Source organism: Neofelis nebulosa, chromosome 16 (genome assembly GCF_028018385.1).
Source record: "Neofelis nebulosa isolate mNeoNeb1 chromosome 16, mNeoNeb1.pri, whole genome shotgun sequence".
NCBI lineage: Eukaryota > Metazoa > Chordata > Mammalia > Carnivora > Felidae > Neofelis > Neofelis nebulosa.
The window spans coordinates 15,571,493-15,592,952 of NC_080797.1; the positions used below are offsets into that span (position 1 = coordinate 15,571,493).

The 21,460-nt window shown below is 51.2% G+C and overlaps 1 protein-coding gene across 2 annotated transcripts in view; it reads right to left on the reverse strand.

Moving 5' to 3' along the window:
• CCDC40 (coiled-coil domain containing 40) overlaps nucleotides 1–21,460 on the reverse strand; it is a 43,721-nt gene that overhangs the window by 21,020 nt on the left and 1,241 nt on the right. For both annotated transcript variants that reach the window (XM_058705507.1, XM_058705508.1), the window contains exons 2-9: nucleotides 20,706–20,790; nucleotides 19,823–20,272; nucleotides 13,293–13,437; nucleotides 11,813–11,988; nucleotides 10,908–10,991; nucleotides 10,603–10,822; nucleotides 2,338–2,495; nucleotides 2,020–2,142 (exon numbers count right to left, since the gene is read on the reverse strand). In XM_058705507.1, the coding sequence (XP_058561490.1) occupies nucleotides 2,020–2,142; nucleotides 2,338–2,495; nucleotides 10,603–10,822; nucleotides 10,908–10,991; nucleotides 11,813–11,988; nucleotides 13,293–13,437; nucleotides 19,823–20,272; nucleotides 20,706–20,790 (1,441 nt within the window). The remainder of the gene's footprint in view (nucleotides 1–2,019; nucleotides 2,143–2,337; nucleotides 2,496–10,602; nucleotides 10,823–10,907; nucleotides 10,992–11,812; nucleotides 11,989–13,292; nucleotides 13,438–19,822; nucleotides 20,273–20,705; nucleotides 20,791–21,460) is intronic.

The following is a 21,460-nucleotide window of genomic DNA, read 5'->3' on the forward strand; positions in this document are numbered from 1 at the left end:
CACAGAGCCCGACGCGGGGCTTGAACTCACGACCCACGAGATCACGACCTGAGCTGAAGTCAGACGCTCAACTGACTGAGCCACCCAGGCGCCCTGACTGGAGATCTTGATAAAGACCCACGTGTGTTTTCACTGCCAGCCTGGGAGGAACACTCCCCTCCTCGCTGGTTCATCCTGGTGAGCCTGGCAGAACTCCCTGTCGGGCCCTTTCCATCACTGGTCCCTCATCCGTTCATTCACGAATGTCTGTGATGCACCTGCTGTGGGCCACATGCTGTTCCAGGGGCAGGAAGGCAGGATACACAGAACTCGGGGCGGCCCTGCCTGGCTGCGACACACCCAGAAGAGAGGGGCCGAAGGCACCAAAATTCATAAGGAGAGGAAGTCACAGCATCGTGTATATATGTCCACAAACACCACATAGTGGAATCAGGCACAGGGCATTTCTTACTGATTTTCAAGATCTAGGGGCGCCTGGGTGGCTCAGTCGGTTGAGCGTCCGACTTCGGCTCAGGTCGTGATCTCACGGTTCATGAGTTCGAGCCCCGCATCGGTCTCTGTGCTGACAGCTTGGAGCTTGGAGCCCGCTTCGGATTCTGTGTCTCCCTCTCTCTCTGACCCACCCCCATTTATGCTCTGTCTCTGTCTCTCTTTCAAAAATAAATAAATGTTAAAAAAAACAAAACCAAAAACCCTCTCTTTCTGCCCCAGACTTATTCGTCGGTGAAAGCCTGTGTCTCCCGGGTGTGGCTCCCGCCTTTCCGTGAGGCTGGTGCCCGAGGTCCACAGACGCTATGGTGGGTGTGCCCTGCCCTCCCCACCTGCTCCGTTAGTGTCCGTGCTTAGAAAGGCCGCCCCAACTCAGGATCTAAAAGACATTTTTCTTTTATTTTTTTCCAGTGCATTTCCCCCCATTTACATTCCTGATCCCATCTGGAATTTACTTCAGTGTCTGGTATGAGGAAAAGATTTAATTGTTCCCCAAATGATTAACCAAATGTCCCTACCCTGTTGCCCCTGATTCGCTTGTTCTCTACTGATTTATAATCTACTCAGGTTTTACACAAATGTTTGCTTACTTCTGGGCTCTCTCGTAGGCTACCATGGCCTGCTTGTCTCTCCTCATCCCCAGGAACACAGTATTTTACCCTCCAGGGCTCTATAACTGGTGATATGTGGTAGGACAACGCGAGGGTGACCGGCCCCAAAAGCCCTCAGTTCGGAACAGACGGATTACTGGTCCCCCTTCCTGAATCTCCCTTCCCAAACGATTCCCGCCTAGTCCTGAGTTTATTCTTTAGATAAACCTAAGAACCTCTCTGCTAACTATACAACTGCTTTTTTTTTTTTCCTTCCCCCCCTGAGATTCCGATCAGAACACATAACACATTCTAGATTCACAGGCTGGGGAGCACCGACCGCTTTCCCTTAAGGGCCCAGGTATGTCTGTCCACTTGTTCAAGCCCTTTTTTTTTTCCCTCCAGTAAAGCGGTTTGTTTCCTTTCTGTTGTTCTTGCACACGTGAGTGCAGATGGTGATTCACGGATTAAAAAAAAAAAAAAAAAAAGACACGGGTACCTGGGTGGCTCATTCGGTTGAGCATCTGACTTCGGCTCGGGTCATGACCTCACGGTCCGTGAGTTCGAGCCCCGCGTCGGGCTCTGTGCTGACGGCTCAGAGCCTGGAGCCCGTTTCGGATTCTGTGTCTCCCTCTCTCTCTGCCCCTCCCCCGCTCATGCTCTGTCTCTCATTCCCAAAAATGAATAAATGTTAAAACAAATTAAAAAAAAAAAAAAAAGACACAGCAACGTTGGTTCCTAGCGTTGGCTTCTGAATGTGGTGCCCCACCGAGTCCCTCCCTCCCTCCCGCCACGGGTCAGCAGGATGCTGGGACGCTTAGGGAGACACAGGGCTGGGCAGGGAGCCTGCGGGCTAAGCAGGCACCGGCCCCGGGCGGGCACCGTGCGGTGGGCGCTAAGTGGGTGCTTCCACAGCTGAGTGCTGGGGTGACGGTCCTACCTCGCTCACTGCTTTCCTGAGAGCCCGGGTGTCCTCGGCCTGGGCGCAACTCTGAGCCTCCAACAGGGCGATTTGTTCTTCCAGCTGGTTGGCTTTGGTGGTGAGCTGGTCCACGTGAAGGTCCTGGGAAACGACAGGCACCTCAGAGAGAATTCTCCAGAAGCCCCCGACCCAAGTCAGTGACTCCCCGCACCACCCCCCCCCCCCCACTTCCGGCCGGCCACAGCCTCCCAGGGCCACGGCATTCACGCAAGAGGCAGAGCTAAGGGCCTTTTGGAAAATCAAAGGTTTGGTCACTGCATCGAGCGTGCAAAGCACCTGCTGCCTCTTCTCCAACTCGGCCCGCGTCCGCTCCACTTCCGACTTCTTCACCGCCCGCTTCATCACGCGGATGTCGTCGCGCACGTCCTGGTCTATGTTCTGCAGGTAGAAGAGGTGAAGAGCCAGGCCCTCCAGCTCGGCCTGCAGAGCCGCCACTGCGGGAGGAAGAGGGGGAGGGCTGCTTGGGCACCGCGCACGCGCCGTCTGGGCCCGCAGCCCCGGAAGGGCCCCCTCCCGCGGTTGTGAACCGAGCCTGGGAACCTGCCTCTAAACTACGGAGACCTTCGGGGCGCCTGGGGGGCTCGGTCGGTTGAGCGGCCGACTTCGGCTCGGGTCACGATCTCGCGGTCCGTGAGTTCGAGCCCCGCGTCGGGCTCCGTGCTGACGGCTCGGAGCCTGGAGCCCGCTTGGGATTCTGTGTCTCCCTCTCTCTCTGCCCCTCCCCCACTCACACTCTGTCTCCTTCTCTCTCTCAAAAATAAATAAAAGTTAAAACAAAACAAAAAACAAAGACCCAGACTTACAGTCCAGTGGGAGAGACAAAACCACATGTGATCTGTATCCACGAATCACAACAAGCCGCCCGCTGCCCACCAAGTATTAGAGGCCCTCCCTGTGTCTAAGGATCTGCTGATAGTGTGTCAGGCTGTGAGGCCTCGTGTGAATTTTACAGAGTTTTGTTTTGTCTTGTTTTTTACTGCTTAGAGGTTGCCAGTCTTAGGTAGAGCCCTACACCCCAGGAGGAAGCCGGCCTAAGTGGGGCTCAGCTCTGAGGGAGCCCCCGGACTGCGGTGGCTATGTTGAGGCCGCAGGCCGGAGCACCAAGGCTGTCCTCCACGGCCAGGCCCGGCCAGGCCGCACTTGCCACTCCCAAACCCCGAGGAATGGACTACTTTTAACTAAACTCACAGGAGCCTGATTTCTAAAGCCAGAACACCAGCTCATTTAGGCAGCTAACCCTCGATCAGCCCTAGTCTGCCCACTTGGATAGAACGTTCCGTTCTAAGGGGTGGATCCACGCTCAGTACTGGTTTATGGATCCCACGGTGGCTGGGTGAGTAGTGAGTTATGGCAGGTGTCCTTCAAGGGTGTAGCTTAACCTTGAAAGACATTCTTTTGCATCCAAGAGGACTGTAAAAATTCCGGCGCTGGGGGATTCTCTGGCTCCTGTGTGGGTAGGGATGACGGGGGGCAGGAGTGGGGGTGGGGGAGGAAGGTGTTGCAGAAGTGGGGTCACCAGGGCAGGCCGGGGCAGGGGGAGACTGCGCTTGGAGAGATGTCTTTACAGAGATCATTGACATACAAAGAGGTCATACGAGTGGCCCTAACCCCTGATGGCTGGTGTCCTTATGGGGAGCAGAGATCAGGACACAGGTGCACAGAGGAACGACCAGGGGAGGACACGGGGAGAAGGAGGTGGCCACAAGCCTGGAGAGAGTCCTCGGGAGGACCCAGCGCCGCGCACACCCAGATCGCCGACTTCCGGCCTCCGTGGCACTGGGTTACAGCCGCCCGAGCTGACCGATTCACCCTCGCCTGAAACATGAGAGAGCGTGTGCGGAACCTTCCTTAAGAGTACGAGTCCAACCGTGCTTTCCTTCTTAGCTGCCCGAGTAACTAGAAGCCAGTATTTCCAATCCTCATTTAAATGTGCATTCTCGTGACATCGGTGGAGTTGAACCGAGTTTCACCGTCTTCATGGCCAGGTCTGTCCCTTCTCCAATTTGCCTGCTCATGTCCCCGGCCACACTGCTACTGGGATGTTGGTCGGCTTCTAAGAACTCTAGATGCATTAAAGGCCGGGTGGGCAGAACTTGAAAATGGCTCCCCTGGCCTTTGCCCTCGGGTGCGGGCTCTTGCGATCGCATTGCGTTACCTGTCGAAAGGGAGATGACCGGGTGGGCCAGGCCTAAGCAGGCGAGCCCTTCAAAAGCAGCGAGTTGTGTCCAACTGGTGACCAAAGAGGAAGTCGGGGTGGGGGTGGGGGAGGTTTGCAGGATGAACGGGACCCAACGAGAGGGGAATTCTCCAAAGTTGGCTCACAGAGGAAAGGGGCCACATGGCGAGGGATGTGGGCGGCCTCCAGGAGCTGAAAGCCATCCCTGCTCACAACCGGCGAGCAGCACCACTCAGTCCTACGGCTGCAAGGAGCTGCATTCTGCCAACGACACGAATGAGCCTGGAGTCGGATTTTCCCGGGTCTTCCCGCCTGCACCGGCCCTCGGCCTCGTGATGGCCGAGCAGGGGGCCCGGCCAGCCGCGCCAGACCTCTGAGCTCCGGCAGCGTGCGCGCACAGATCCACGGGCTGGTTTTAAGCCCCGAAGTTGGTGAGAAGCTGTTTCTCAGCAGCGGAAAACTAACACCGAAGACATGGATGTTGTCGCAGGTGCTCGAACGGGGTTCCTCCCCATTTTGTGCTTGTCTTTCAACTCTGTCAACCCCTCTTGGTAAGTTTTAAGTTTCCGTGTAAGCAAAAGTGCTGAGCTCCTCCCCTCCGGCCTCAGCGCTTCACGTCACGCTTGCGGAGGCCTGCCTCACCCCGAGACGGTGTTTAAAAACGATCCCACATATTCTTCTAATGCTTCTGTGATGTTCTTAAATATTTACCGCAGCTCACCTTGCTTTTTGTATAGGGTGAAATAGGCGTCTGGGTATTTATTTTCAGAGGACCGAGTAATCAAAACATACTCTAGGGGCTTAAAAACGCAATCTGATGCTCTGTCTCTCTCTGTCCCAAAAATAAATAAAAAAAAAAAAAAAAACGTTGGAAAAAAAAAAAAAAAAAAAAAAAAAAAAGGGGCGCCTGGGTGGCGCAGTCGGTTAAGCGTCCGACTTCAGCCAGGTCACGATCTCGCGGTCCGTGAGTTCGAGCCCCGCGTCAGGCTCTGGGCTGATGGCTCAGAGCCTGGAGCCTGTTTCCGATTCTGTGTCTCCCTCTCTCTCTGCCCCTCCCCCGTTCATGCTCTGTCTCTCTCTGTCCCAAAAATAAATAAAAAAAAAAAAAAAAAAAAAAAAACGTTGAAAAAAAAAAACGCAATCTGTGCGTTTCTGTAATTTGCGGTAAATTAGCTAAATTCCCAGGCGCGTTCCCTGCCATTCTGCTCCGCACCATCGATCTGTGTGCCCGTGTTTCCTTTCGCGCCATTCCGTGTTTACGGCTGTAGATTGACAGCGAGTGTCGATACCTGATGGGACAATTTTCCTTCATTATCTTTCCTTGTCAAAACGTTCTTGGGTATTCTTGCGCATTGAGTCTCCCAAGTAAACTTTAAAATCAGTTCGTGGAGAATGGAGAGCTTTTTATGTCTTGATATGGAATAACCTCCAGCATACATTGATACGAGAAGAAAGCAAGAGACAGAGCGGTGGGTATAATGTGTGCATACTTTCTTAAAAAATGTTATTTATTTATTTATTTTTGAGAGAGAGAGAGAGAGAAACTTAGATCATGACCTGAGCCGAAGTCAGACACTTAACTGACTTGAGCCACCCAGGTGCCCCACACATACTTACTAAAAAAAAAAAAAAAAAGATACCCTTGTAACTCACTTTGCTTTTAAACCCCAAAACAGCCTTAGAAAAACATACAAGGACCACTGACGCCAGGTGCCCCCGTGGAGGGGGAGAAGGCCCGGGGGAGGGGGGAGGCTGCAGGACTTCGTGTCCCAGAGCCCTTGAATTTTGAGTTATTACTTCTTGAAAATAATCAAGGGTCACAGAAGTGACCCTTCTATATTGTGTGGCTTTCCTTCCAATGACACGGGAGAGCTTTGTTTATGGAAATCTGTTTTATGTCCTTCAGTGAAATTTTACTGGTTTTCTCTGGATAGGCTCACTCACTCCTTGTTAGATTTATTCTAAGTATTTTATGGTTGTTACAACCATTGTGGATAAGATTTAAAAAAAAATTAGTTGTTGACGGGATATTACGGGTATAGGAGAAAATGCTAGATCGGGCATTCAGCTAGTTTATGGATTTCTTACTGTTTCTATCACTGTGTGTGTGTGTGTGTGTGTGTGTGTGTGCGTGTTTGTTTTAATCAACAATCTGGAATCTTCTGGGTAAACAATCATATGATTGGTAGAGAATGAGAATTTCCCATCCCAAATCCATATCTCATTTGTTTTGCCTGCTGGAGCCTCTGAGGCGAGGCCCACGGGGCGCTGGCGGCTTCCAGCTCCTTCCTGACGGGAGCCGTAACTTCCCTGGTGTTGCCACTCAGTGCGGTTTTCTTGTTCGCTGTTGAAAATAGGTACAAAGGACTTTCCTTCTACCCTAGTTTAGGATGGCCGATGGGTTTGAACAAGTGCCCGTTCTGTACCCACCCAGAAGATTTTTCTTTCCCCTCTCCTTTATCTCACTAGTATAATGCATTAGGTTAGTAGATTTCTTCATTTCAAATGAAACGAATTCCTTCTGAGTTCCAGGAGGAAGCCCTTCCTGACTACGAGATATTTTTCTTTTAATTTGTGGCCGGATGCAATTTGCCACCATCGTACTTAGGTTTTCATACCTCGAAGGTGAGACTGCTTGGTCCTTTTCTGTGTTTGTGGCTATCACGTTGGCAGTGGGGGTTATTCTGAGCTTTGTAAAGCGAGCCTGGGAAGATTCCCACATTTCCCACCCTCTGGAGGGCTGGACAACATGGGAGGGTGTCCGTTCCTTTCGGGTTAGTAGGACTTTTCCATAACGTCTTTGACGACAAACTGGTGCTTTTAGGGAAAATAGATGTTGGATAACGTTTTCAGTTTCTTCAATGATGAGCTCAGTACGGTGTGTGGGCTTCTTGAAATAAAAAACAATGATGCCTCTGAATTGTCCTCATTCTCGATGTCTCTAATTGTATCACACCCTTTCTGTTTGTTGAGCGTGTCAGAAGTTTATTCAATCAGTTGGTCATTTCAAAAACTAAGTATTTTGGGGGCACCTGGGTGGCTCAGTCGGTTGAGCATCTGACTTCAGCTCAGGTCATGATCTCGCAGTTTGTGAGTTCGAGCCCCGCGTCGGGCTCTGTGCTGGCGGCTCGGAGCCTGGAGCCTGCTTCCGATTCTGTGTCTCCCTCTCTCTGCTCTTCCCCTGCTCGTGCTCTGTCTCTCTCTGTCTCTCAAAAATGAATAAATGTTAAAAAGAAAACCCAACTAAGTATTTTTATCTATCAGACCAGCTCATTTTTTTTAAACCAGCTTCTGCCATTTTATTTTGTTAACTTCCCCTTCCTACTTCTTTTGGTTAATTTGCCCTTTTTAAGCCTTTGGAAGTAGAATGTTTTAAATTCGGTGTTGTTGGGGCGCCTGGGTGGCTCAGTCGGTTAAGCGGCCGACTTCAGCTCAGCTCACGATCTCGCGGTCCGTGAGTTCGAGCCCCGTGTTGGGCTCTGTGCTGACAGCTCAGAGCCTGGAGCCTGCTTCCGATTCTGTGTCTCCCTCTCTCTCTGCCCCTCCCCCACTCATGCTCTGTCTCTCTCTGTCTCAAAAATAAATAAAACGTTAAAAAAAAATTAAATTAAATTCGGTGTTGTTAACGAAAAGCTAAATGAAACGATGCAAGGTCACGGGTTTTATCCAAGGGCTTCCCCCTACAGCCACAAGTGTGATTCGTGGCTTCTTTGCCATCCGTGACCCAAGTAGTCTGTGGTCTCTTGACGTGAGAGTGTGGACAGGACTCTTCTGGTCCCCTTCCCTTCCCTTCTGAGCATTGCTACCTTGTCGTTTACATTTGACATCTGTGACTCTCAGCCCTTGACTGCACATCAGAATCACCCGGAAGCCTTTAAAAAAAAAAGACAAAAAAAAAAAAGACGAGAAACAAAAGGTCCTGGCCCTTCGTGGAACTAACTACCTCGTCAGAGCTGTGGGCTGGGCTGGGTCCCGGTGGCTCTGAGTCCCCTGGGCTCCTGCAAGGGGCAGAGGGTCCTCCCCGCCTGCCGGAGCCTGCTTTTGTCCTGCCCGTAAGCCGATAGCATTTTTTCCTTTGCCTTTGGAATTTAAAAATGTCACCAGCTGTGTCCAGGCACGTTTATTTTTTCCTCCAGCTGTCCGGCCCTCTGTGAGTCTTCATATTTGAAGACATAGCTTTCCGGAACTCACGCAGATATTCTCCCCTGACGTTGTTGGTTAATGCCCTTGATCTCCTGGAATTTCTGTCTGATGGACGTTGACCGTCCCAGATCTAACAGCCGGGGCTTCTATTTCCTTCTCAAAACGTCCATCACTTTGCTTGGGGTTTTTGCTCTGAATTCGGGGAAGAATTCCTCAAACTGGCCTCTTAGTTTACAAGTTCGGTTTTTAGCGGTATTGACTTGTCTGTTTAGAGACTTTTATTTTGTTTTGGTTTTGGATGATGGTTATATTTTTTATTTCCAAGTAGCCTTTTCCCTCATCCTTTTTGCTCTTGCTTTACTGATGTGACGACCTCTAAGATCTCGGGCGGAGTACCCACTGGAACGTGCTCAGTCCTCTTCCGTTTTTGTTGTTGACCCTGTGCCTGGGACGGGTCTGCCCCATCGGCAGGGCCGGGACCACCACCCGAATCCCCTTGTGTTCCAGAAGGAGAAACCGTAACGTTTCTGGAATCCATACCTGGTTGGACAGCTTCCCTTCCTGTGTCCGGTGACCTCCAGGAAGGACACGAAGTCCAAGAGATTACTGTATCTCTCCGGAAGCCTGTCCACACCCTGAGCCTCCCCTGAGGGGTCCTGGCGTGGAGGGGGTGGGGGGCCCTACATTCTACCCCACCTGGAGGGTGCGACTCTTTATTGTTACAGCATGAATTTCGCCTTCTTCTCTTTCCGGTATTTTCTGTCAATTTGGTGGTGATCGGGGAGGGTGCTTGATAAATGAGCATTTACCCCGACTCTGTCAATCCAGAAACTTCTGCGTTTCTCAGGGTCTAAAACATTCCCCATTGCAATGATCATAGAGTTGATGAAGAAACTTGGAAACATGAAAAAGCCCCCAGGCTGAACTAATCACAGCAGAGCGAGCGAGCGAGCAAGCGGCCGTTTCAGGGAGGCCGACGACCTGGCTCTGAGCAGGGTGGGGGCAGGGTGGGGGCTGTTTTACTAGGAAAAGCCCTATTGCCTCATCTGGTCCAAAGCCTCCCTGGGTTCTGCCCTGTCCCCTGGGCCATGGGCCCCTGCTTGTTCAAGCCCCTGGGCTCCAGACTGGGCCTCACCCATTCCTTCCCACTTATTTAAAGCCTGCCAAGCCCCGAGGACCCACGTGCCTCTTCAGCTTTGACCCTGTCCCCTTTCGCTGTTTGCTGCTTCACCTCATGAGGGGCCTTTGAAGACGCAGATGACTTCCCTCCCTAAAAAGCCCGGGAAGCCCCCTAGGATAGGACCACCTCTTGCTTTTTCTCCCTGCGATCCCAGGGAGCCTTTGGGGGATGAGATGGTGTGTGGCACCTCCCCATGGGGACGTGACAGCCCGTGGCGACGCCCCACTGGGTCATGACGGCACTCGGGGGACACCCTCGGGGTCGCGCAGGTGCACAAGGACGTGACAGCATGTGTGGACACCCTCAGGGTCGCGCAGGTGCACGGGGACGTGACAGCACGCGGGGATGCCCCACTGGGTCATGACGGCACTCGGGGACACCCTCGGGGTCGCGCAGGCACACAGGGATGTGACAGCACGCGGGGATGCCCCACTGGGTCATGACGGCACTCGGGGACACCCTCGGGGTCGCGCAGGTGCACGGGGACGTGACAGCACGAGGGGATGCCCCACTGGGTCATGACGGCACTCGGGGACACCCTCGGGGTCGCGCAGGCGCACAGGGACGTGACAGCACGCGGGGACACCCTCGGGGTCGCGCAGGTGCACGGGGACGTGACAGCACGCGGGGACACCCTCGGGGTCGCGCAGGCACACAGGGACGTGACAGCACGCGGGGACACCCTCGGGGTCGCGCAGGTGCACAGGGACGTGACAGCACGTGTGGACACCCTCGGAGTCGCGCAGGCGCACGGGGACGTGACAGCACGCGGGGATGCCCCACTGGGTCATGACGGCACTCGGGGACACCCTCGGGGTCGCGCAGGCGCACAGGGACGTGACAGGACGTGTGGACACCCTCGGAGTCGCGCAGGCGCACGGGGACGTGACAGCACGCGGGGATGCCCCACTGGGTCATGACGGCACTCGGGGACACCCTCGGGGTCGCGCAGGCGCACAGGGACGTGACAGCACGTGTGGACACCCTCGGGGTCGCGCAGGCGCACGGGGACGTGACAGCACGCGGGGACGCCCCGCCTTACGCTTCTTGCGCTCGCCGTTGGCGTTCTGGCAGGTCTGGGCGTAGAGCTGGCGCGCGGCCCGCAGCTCCTCCTCCTTCTGTCGCCTGGCGCAGGCGGCCATCGAGTGCCGGTCGTGGCTCTTCTCCAGCTGCATCTGCAGGCGGGCCAGGTGCTGCTGGACCCCGTACAGATGCACCCCCAGCTCCTGCCGCTGGACCCGGCTTTGCTTGGTGGCCGCGCCCTGCCGCAGAGAGAGGGGCTGCGTCAACGGACGGAGGCGCACAGGCGGGGGGGGCGGGGGGGCGGGAAGCCGGACAGATACGCACCAGCTCTTGAAGTTCCAGTTTCAGCTTCTCTATCTGTCGGTTGAGATAGTTCTTCAGGGCAGCCTGGAACCTTACCATCAGGGGCTAAAACGACAGAGAAGCCGACCGGGGTCACTCTCCTGGCCTATGCAGGGCACAGCCTAGGTCGCCAGAGGTCTCCCTGGGGGCACAGAAAGGACTTCCACGCCGGGTGCTCCCCGCTTCTGCCCGGAGACCTACTCTGCCAGCCACAGATTGAAGGCACTCATGGCCCTGTCCCAGGCACTGAAGGCTTGAGCGCATTATTTTGGGGGAAGGCCTGGGTGAGCTGGGTGGTGGTCCTGGAACCCCCCTCCCCCACTTCCCTGGAGATGAGATGGGTGATGGACCTGGGTCGCCAGCGCTGAATGAGCACGGAGCCCCTTTTCCCAGAGCAACTGCCGATCCTCTCCTGGTGGGGGGGGGGGGGACACCGCGACCGTCCAAATGGGCTCGGCCGGTCAAGATCTGCCTTCCCCGCTCGCCAGAGGGGGCGGCCAGGGAGCTCATAACCTGGTAGGTTCCCTCCAAACGGTGGCTCTGAGTGGGGGTGACCGTGCCCCCACCCGACGTCCAGCAGTATCTGGAGACATTTCTGGCTGTCACGGCTAAGGGGCAGGGGCGCTGTTGGCATCCAGCGCCTGGAGCCAGGGATGCTGTGTCTGACAGTCCCCCCCCCCCCCCCGCCCCCAGAGAGTGACCCGGTCCCAATGTCACCAGTGCCAAGGTTGAGACTTGGCAAAACAGGAGAAGACGCCTCACAGAGCAGCGGCCCAAACCGTGCAGACAAACTGCCGAGAGGGTGAGGGGCGCGCAGGGCTGGGGTGGGGCGTGGGGAGCTCTCCGTGTGTGCAGGGCGCCAGCAGGGCCTGGGAGCATGTCCTTACGTGGTCTGGGTCCAGAACCACCAGAGGGGTTCTGTCTTCCTCCGCCTCGTCGCTGCCCTCGGACTCTGTTCCGTCTACAGTCTCCTCCTTGGGAGGGCTTAGCTGCTGGATCTGGTCCAGGAAGGCGGGCACGGCCTCTCCCTCGGGCTCGGCATCAGGCTCCTCAGGGGGGACACCTGGGGGGACAGCAAGCCCTGTTGAGGGGCCAGTACGGTGCTTAACGAGGCCACTTGCAGACGCCATCAGGCGAGGCTGATTTCCAACCGCGTGCAACACGGTGGAAAAGAGAGACAAACGTCCAGGGGGTTGGGGCTCAGAAGCACTGCTTGCAGGGTCTTCTGTTCGTGAATCTTCTATGTGTCGATTTACATGATCCATAAAAAGGATCACACTTTATTTATTTATTTTTAGTTTTGATTGTGCGCGCATGAAAGGATCACATTTTAAAGGTAATGTAGGGGCGCCTGGGTGGCTCAGCCCGTTAAGCATCTGACTCTTGATTTCGGCTCAGGTCACGATCTCACGATCTGTGAGCTCGAGCCCCGCGTTGGGCTCTGTGCTGACAACACAGAGCCTGCTTGGGATTCTGTCTCCCTCTCTGCCTGCCCCTGCCCTGCTTGCCCTCTATCTCTCGCTCAAAAAAATTGTAAAGAAGGTAAAAATTTTAAAAAGGTAATGTATATTACCTTTAATATATTCCAAGAAGGAAAGATGTTTTGTAGATACTTTTCTAGACACAGATAGGGAATACTGGGTGACAGTTGGCTCCTTACTGAGGGACTACATTGTTTTGTTTTGTTTTTGATGGGAAACGGCCGACAAGATTGACAACAAATGAAATATCTGTGAGGCTCGACTTCCAGCTTCCCTATCCACCCGAGCTAGAGAGATCCTGTTCTGTTTTTAACTCGTTCAGATGTGAGCTATCTTTGGGTCACTTGTGGGGTGATACGGGGCTTTGTTAGCTGGACCATCCACGCACGTGTACCGTAAGGAATAAGAAATACCCCGATTTGCTTTTCCCACGTCCACCACACTGGGATAGGGGGCAGGGCGTGCTGAGCAAGCCTCTGAAACTCAGAAAACATGTACACTGGAGGATTTTGTGGCCGAGCCCCTCTGTGAGACCAGGAGGTAGCAGGAAATGGCAGTCAGGGGCTGTGGTTTGGGACGTCATCGGATCTCAGTCACGGTTTGCTTCTGCCACTTACGATAGGCCACTAAATGGCTCTTAGGGTCTTTGTAAAATGGGAGACTGGTTCCTAAGTTATCAGGTTACGGTAAGGATTAAACGCGATGTGACAGAGTGAATAATACCTATTAATAACATTTTTGCCTTGAGGCTCATAGCTGAACAAGAAACGAGGTAACAGGTGGCGAATGAGTGGCACCGCTCACACCGAAGGGGATGTGAAGGGGCTCATCCCATGGGCAGGACGGGACGGGACGGGACGGGACGGCCCGGCGGGTGCCGTGGTACCTGGCTCCTGTGTGAAGGGTTCTTTCGTGCTCAAGAGCAGCTCGTCAAAGTCCAAGGACGTGATGCTACTTCCCTGGCTTAGTCGGAGATGGTGTCGTGTCCCCAGAGGGAAGACTTTTTGCTGGAGCTCTTCGTGCGAGGATTTCTAGAGCAAGAACAACCAAACCCAAATCAATGGGGGCTTAATCAGGACGGAAGTTACTTGATTCTGACCTATTACAGTGTTCAAAGTTCAACATAATTGCTAAAGCAAAAGAAAACCATTTGGATATAAAGGTTATTTGGCGTTTGCAAAATGGAAAACATCTACGCCCCCGACCCCAGGAATTCAGGAATGGTCTCTGCCGGTCTAGAACTGTAGCAAAGTGTAAATGCTGAGGTATGGGCGTGTGTTTTACACGTGGGGTTCTTTACTTCCAGATGCTGATCTCCCCGAGGATGGTAAGCAACATTTCTGAGCCTCCTCTGTACAAAAGGCTGCTGGAAAGCCTCAGCCCCAGGCAAGAGGGTTGCTTGTACTTCTTTTTTCCAAACCATTCCACTTTAGGGACATCTTGATAAGAAAAAGTCTTCTCTCTATCAAACTCAACACCCAAAAAACAAATAACCCAGTGAAGAAATGGGCAAAAGACATGAACAGACACTTCTCCAAAGAAGACATCCAGATGGCCAACCGACACATGAAAAAATGCTCAACATCACTCATCATCAGGGAAATACAAATCAAAACCACAATGAGATACCACCTCACACCTGTCAGAATGGCTAACCTTAACAACTCCGGCAACAACAGATGTTGGCGAGGATGCGGAGAGAGAGGATCTCTTTTGCACTGCTGATGGGAATGCAAACTGGTGCAGCCACTCTGGGAAACAGTATGGAGGTTCCTCAAAAAACTAAAAATAGAACTACCCTACGACCCAGCAATTGCACTACTAGGCATTTATCCACGGGATACAGGTGTGCTGTTTCGAAGGGGCACACGCACCCCAATGTTTATAGCAGCGCTATCGACAATAACCAAAGTATGGAAAGAGCCCAAATGTCCATCGATGGATGAATGGATAAAGAAGATGTGGTATATATACAATGGAATATTACTCGGCAATCAAAAAGAATGAAATCTGGCCATTTGCAACTACGTGGATGGAACTAGAGGGTATTATAGTAAGCGAAATTAGTCAGAGAAAGACAAATATCATATGACTTCATTCATATGCGGACTTTAAGATACAAAACAGATGAACATAAGGGAAGGGAAGCAAAAATAATATAAAAAGAGGAAGAGGGACAAAACATAAGAGACTCTTAAATATGGAGAACAAACTGAGGGTTACTGGAAGGGTGGTGGGAGGGGGGAGGGGCTAAATGGGGGAGGGGCACTAAGGCATCTACTCCTGAAACCATGGTTGCACTATATGCTAACTAACTTGGATGTAAATTAAAAAATAAATTAATTTTTATTTATTTATTTTTTTTTTTTTAATTTTTTTTTTCAACGTTTTTAATTTATTTTTGGGACAGAGAGAGACTGAGCATGAACGGGGGAGGGGCAGAGAGAGAGGGAGACACAGAATCGGAAACAGGCTCCAGGCTCTGAGCCATCAGCCCAGAGCCTGACGCGGGGCTCGAACTCACGGACCGCGAGATCGTGACCTGGCTGAAGTCGGACGCTTAACCGACTACGCCACCCAGGCACCCCAATAAATTAATTTTTAAAAGAAGAAAAGAAAACATCTTCTCTCGATAAAAATGCCTGCCTCCGTTTTAGCTTTAAAAGATAACTCTTGCAATTATATTACTGTTGATGATAATTATTGCTGGTGCTGAACTGGTGGGTATTGGTAACAACAATGACCCCGCACAACACCCCTTGAGGAGGTGATAGGAGTCACTTCTGTTATCTGGTGGTGGGAGGAAGGGCGGGGGGGGGGGGGTGGGGAGGAAGCAGCCTCACAGCAACTAAGGACCTTGCCTCAAGTTCCCACAGTCGGCCAAGGGCAGGTGCAGACTTGGGACGCCTCAACCCCCAGCTCGTGCTTTTTCTAATACTTCCTCAGATGATGCCGATTCTAGAAACCACCCCCGAGGCGTCCAGAACCGTAATGACAGTAATGGGGGCCCAGAGTCAAAAGCCCACCTCTGCGGTGTCCAGAAAAGGCTTCTCCCCCTGAGAATTCAACGAGGCATCCAGAGGTCGATGCACTTGGCAGCTCCCTCCCCGCAATTCCTCTTCCTTCTAAAGACTGAGCACCAGTTGAGAGGAAGGAAAATCGGGCTCCCTCTCAGGTTTGTCTCTGCCCTTCTGGCTGATCACACTTGGAAACTGTTTCCCTGTGCGTTTTCTAGAAACTAGACCCACGGACGCACGCTGAGTTTACAGCTCACATCACCAAGTGGCCCACACTTCCCATCTTCTGGACATCTTACGAGGTGGAGACACTTGCTCTTCTGAGTTTAATTAGTGGGCATCAAACCATGTTATTCTCCAAAGCTATTAACTCTCTAGGGTTCATCAGGTGGGGCAGGATCTTTGCTTTGCGGTTCAGAACGGTGGCTTTGCATCGAGACCAACCATCACAGCTGTGCGACTCTGGGCAGGGAAGTCTGTCCGCCTGTTCCCTCATCTGTACAGTAATCATAGTTCCTGCCCCACAGGGTTGTTGTCAGATTCACTGAGACAGCAACGTCAAGGGTGTAGGCGCGTCCAGCCCAGAGTCGAAGATAGAGGAATGTAACCCTGCTCCTTGCTTTCCTTCCAGAACAACTCAAACCTGAAGCCAGCAGGTGGGGCTGGCCTAATGTGGGGTGAGGAGGGCTGGTTCCAGAGACCGTCCCTGTGGGGGGGTCATCACCGCACAGGTGACAGGCCTGGGCCTGGAGACAGGAGTCCCCACAGATGATAGCCTGGCACAGAGTCAGAGCCCAAACATCCTGGGGCCCGCCTGGGCGGGGTTGGCCCCACAGTGACGAGGGTGACTGGGGCGTCCCAGTGTGGGGTGTCGCAGTTCAGGTGGGGTGAGAAGGGTCCACTGGAGGGTGGAGAAAGGCAGTGAGGGTTACACCCGGGGGGCTGATCAAATTAATAACTACATCAAGGAGAATGGGGGCTCGGCTTCCCATTGTTGGAAAAAGGACATGGGAATATGGAAAGGGAGGACATCAAGAGGAACCCACTTGGGGGTGAGTGGTGTTAGAGAAGGGTTGGTGTGAGCTGTGTGTGTGTGTGTGTGTGTGTGTGTGTGTGTGTGTGTGGTGTGCATGTGTGGTGTGTATGATACTGAGAGATCCCGGGGATAGTGACATCCCAGTCAATGAGATTACCTGGCACCTGAATCTTGACTTCTAAATTCTGTTTTCCATGAAAAGAAACCAGGCTCCTGGAGAAATGTCTGATTCTAGGGCCAGGCAGTTCTGTGCCAGAGAATGAGAAAGTTCTCCAAGGATGACGGCAGTTAAAAAAAAAGCATGATGTGGGTACATCAGAAGGACACAAAGACCAACGTAAATGGGCTCTCATAGGCCAAATTGGGGACAATTTCTATTCAGTGTTGTACTGGAAGTTCTGGCCAGTGTAAGAAGGCAAGAAAAAGATATGAAGGGCATCTAGATTTGAAAGGAAGAGATTAAACTGCTTTTATTCACAAACAACATGATCATCCTTATGAAGCATTGTATGGATTCTACAAAAACAAAAAAGCGATAGAACTAACAAGGGTGTTGGGGGCGCTTGGGTGGCTCAGTCGGTTAAGTGACAAACTCTCACTTTTGGCTCAGGTCATGACCTCACGGTTTGTGGGTCGGAGCCCCGCATCGGTCTGTCTCTGTGCTGGCAGAGCAGAGTCTGCCTGGGATTCTCTCTCTCCCCCTCTCTCTCTGCCCCTCAGTAGCAGGGTGTTTAGCAATGTTGCTGGATATAAGATCAATATACAAAAATCAGTTGTGTTTCTATATACAATATAGCAACAAACAATTGGAAGACATTTAAAATACCATCAAAAAATCCAAAATAGTGAGGGATAAATCTGATAAAAGATGGACCTGTACACACTGCTGAGAGAAATATGAACTCCTAGAAATATGGTGGTAATGTGATTTTTTTTCTTCATTTGAAATACTCACTTTCCTATCTTAAACAAAAAGAGCACCTTCCCACACAATTTTTCTTTTCTTTTCTTTTTATTTAATTAATTTATTTTGAGAGACAGAGAGAGTGAGCAGGGGAGGGACAGAGAGAGAGGGGGAGAGAGAGAACCCCAAGCAGGCTCCACACTGTCAGTTTGAAGCCCAACGTGGGGCTTGAACTCACTAGCCGTGAGATCATGACCCGAGCCGAAACTAAGAGTTGGACATTTAACCAACTGAGCCACCCAGGCGCCCCCACACCCAATTTTTCTTACATGCAAAGGGGTAAACGGTAACTTCGCAGTGGAGAAGAATGGCACTTTTTCATCAAGGGATCCACACCAACATCATTGGTAATGGGACAAACTATGACTGTGTGCCACCTATTAGGACACAAGGAGGACACAGAATCCATCTGTGAACCCTTTCCATTGGATCATAACCCAGATTGCATCAAGAGGAAAACCAGGAATATCCAAACTGAGGGACATTTTAAAAGTGGCTGGCTGGTGATCTTTAAAAGTGTCAAGGCCATTAAAGTCAAGGAAAGATTAAGTCCTGACAGAAGGGACAGCTAAAAGCCACATGTGATTTGAAACGTACTTCTGTTATAAAAGACATCATTTGGACACCTGGTGAGTGAGGCCTGAGGATTATTTGGTAATGTGATGAAATTTCCTGATTTTGATAGTTACATTTTGGTTGTTCGTGGGAGGCACGCACAGAAGCACTTGGAGGCAATGGGGCATCAGATCGTCAACTTACTCTCCGAGGTTAAAAAAATAAAAAGTTCTTCTAATAATACTTCAATTTTCCTTTTTTCTGTCTTTCTTTTGTTTTTTAAGCAGCTCGACGCCTAGTGTGGAGCCCGACATGGGGCTTGAACTCCTGACTCTGAGGTCAAGACTTGAGCTGAGATCAAGAGTCGGACGCCTAACTGACTGAGCCACCCAGATGCCCCCATGATTCAGTTTTTCTATAATCCCATGCTTGTTCAAAAATTTAAAAAAGAGGGGCACCTGGGTGGTTCAGTCGGTTAAGGGGCCGACTTTGGCTCAGGTCACGATCTCAAGGTTCGTGGGTTCGAGCCCTGCGTCAGGCCCTGTGCTGACAGCTCAGAGCCTGGAGCCTGCTTCAGATTCGGTCTCTCCCTCTTCCGCTGCCCTTCCCCCCTTGTGCTCTCTCTCTCTCCCTCTCTTTCTCTCTCTCTCAAAGATAATCATTAACAAATCAGGAGACTATAGATGCTGGAGAGGATGTGGAGAAATGGGAACCCTCTTGCACTGTTGGTGGGAATGCAAACTGGTGCAGCCACTTTGGAAAACAGTGTGGAGGTTCCTCCAAAAATTAAAAAATATATCTACCCTATGACCCACCAATAGCACTGCTAGGAATTTACCCAAGGGATACAGGAGTGCTGATGCAGAGGGGCACTTGTACCCCAATGTTTATAGCAGCACTTTCAACAATAGCCAAAGTATGGAAAGAGCCTAAATGTCCATCAACTGATGAATGGATAAAGAAATTGTGGTTTATATACACAATGGAATACTACGTGGCAATGAGAAAGAATGAAATATGGCCTTTTGTTGCAACGTGGATAGAACTGGAAAGTGTTATGCTAAGTGAAATAAGCCATACAGAGAAAGACAGATACCATATGTTTCCGCTCTTAAGTGGATCCTGAGAAACTTAACAGAAGACCATGGAGGAGGGGAAGGAAAAAAAAAAGTTGGAGAGGGAGGGAGCCAAACCATAAGAGACTCTTAAAAACTGAGAACAAACTGAGGGTTGATGGGAGGTAGGAGGGAGGGGAAAGTGGACGATGGGCATTGAGGAGGGCACCTGTTGGGATGAGCACTGGGTGTTGTATGGAAACCAATTTGACAATAAATTTCATATTACAAAAATAAAAAGAAATAAAGAGAAGAAAAGAAAATTAAAAGACAGTAACTATTGTCATTATAATCATTATGACCTAGAATTGCCCTGTCCAATATGGTAGCCACTAGCAACAGGTGGCTATATCACTTTAATTAGAATCCTAATTAAAAATTCAGTCCCTCCATCCCTGAAGCCACATGTGACTGATGGCTACCATGTTGGACAGCAAAGATAAGGAGCATTTCTATCATCATGAAAAGTTTCACTGGACAGTGCCGTTCTGGAGACCAGAATCCTGGATGCCCTTACGTGAAATGTTCCCAACCTAGGGTTGGCGAACACCAAAGAAAGGTCCAGAAACTCTTGGCATTCAACAGTGGGTCCTAAGACCTCACTTTGCTAAGAAATTTCTAACAGGGATTGCAATGTGTTTTTATAACGTGCCCTGAGTTCTTCACCCAGGGTGACAGACCACAGAGGCAATAAAACACTTTCATAAAACAGACCTCAGGGCCACTCACCGACGTGCTAGTCTGGGGTCCGGAAGCATCCCGGCCTATTTGCTCGGATAAGCCCAAGGCTTGCAGGGATGGCTGTGCGGAGATGTCCCCTGGTTCTCTGGATTCTGATGGACCGGGGGCTCCTCTGTCTTCGGGAACAGCTTCCCCGCCCACATGTTCGTACAGGTATGTGGGGCCCGCTTCCTCTCTGGGCATCTCTGCAGGACTTTTGTATAAAGAAGCCAGATCCGTAGAACTGACTTTCCCTTCGGGTGATGTGCCTTCCATATCGGATTCGAACTCTCCTTCAGATTCAAATTCCTCTTCTGTCTCTGCTTCCTCAATACTTTCGACCTCTCCCTCAATCTCGGTCTCTCTTTCAGTTGTGACTTTCTCATCGTCTTCAAAAAGCTTTGCGGCATCGACAGCCTCGTCATCGTTCTGGTCACTGCTCCTCTCTGTTGGTGGGATCTATAGATGCGTGGCAGGGGAAAAAAAAATCAGGAAACACAGTATAAGGCGCCCTGTGAAGTTTTACTCTTCATTGTGTAATTATGTGGACGGGAAAATCGCATCTGTACACGTCTGAGTGTCACTGAGAGAATACGCTCCACACTTTATCTGTTCCCTCCAGTGTTTGTGATCTTTGCGTCCTTTGCTATAGAAACCGAATTCCGAAAACCTCAGGGTGATCTGAGTGCGAGACGGGGGTGGGGGGCATCCTGACTAGCCACCAACACTCAAGAACGGGAAGGAAGGAAAACGAGTTTCTCTGCGATGGGATGGAGTCTGTTCTAGTGCAAGGTACAAGATCACTGTACGGTCTTCTTGAACAGCTCTTAACTCTTTAATTCCCAGTGACTACAAGCCCAGCACACACAGCCCACCCCACAGGGAACCTTACCCTGTCGCCTTCAACACTCTGGTCCCCGCCTTCATTATTCTGGCCCTTCTCTCCTTCAGCAGTTGATTCGCCTTCTAGCTCAGACCTGGGTGCAGATATACAGTCTAAGTTTCCAATAACAGCGTTCTTTTTCTTAGCATTTATTACCTCCCAGTGTCTGTATATATTCTTATTTACTTGTTCATTATCTGCCTTCCCTCTAGGCTGTTGGCCATGACTTTGTGATGTTTTGTCACCAACTCCAGCACTAGATCATATCTGTTACATGGAGGGAGGGAGTGCCACAAAAGAGTCGCTGTACGAATGAATGAAAAATAATTACGGAAACATCAAAGGAACAGCGTAAGTAGATTACAACAGAAAAGTCACCCTGAATATATGTATTTGCGGCATATATATATATATATGTGTGTGTGTGTGTGTGTGTGTGTGTGTGTGTCTGGGACAAAACTGGGGAAAAGAAATACAAAATAAAAGAATGTTGCACAGAAGGGACAAATTCAGAGACCCTTGGTTCGTTTCTCCATGATTTCCATAGTACAAGAATGTCATGACTTACATTCTTTCTTTTTTTAATATTTATTTGGGGGGAGAGCACAAAGGGAGAGGGGCAGAGAGAGGGGGACAGAGGATCTGAACTTCAGCAGGCTCTGCACCGACAGCAGTGAGCCTGATGTGGGGCTGGAACCCACGAAACCACGGGATCTGAGCTGGAGTCAGATGCTCATCTCACAGAGCCACCCAGGTGCCGTATC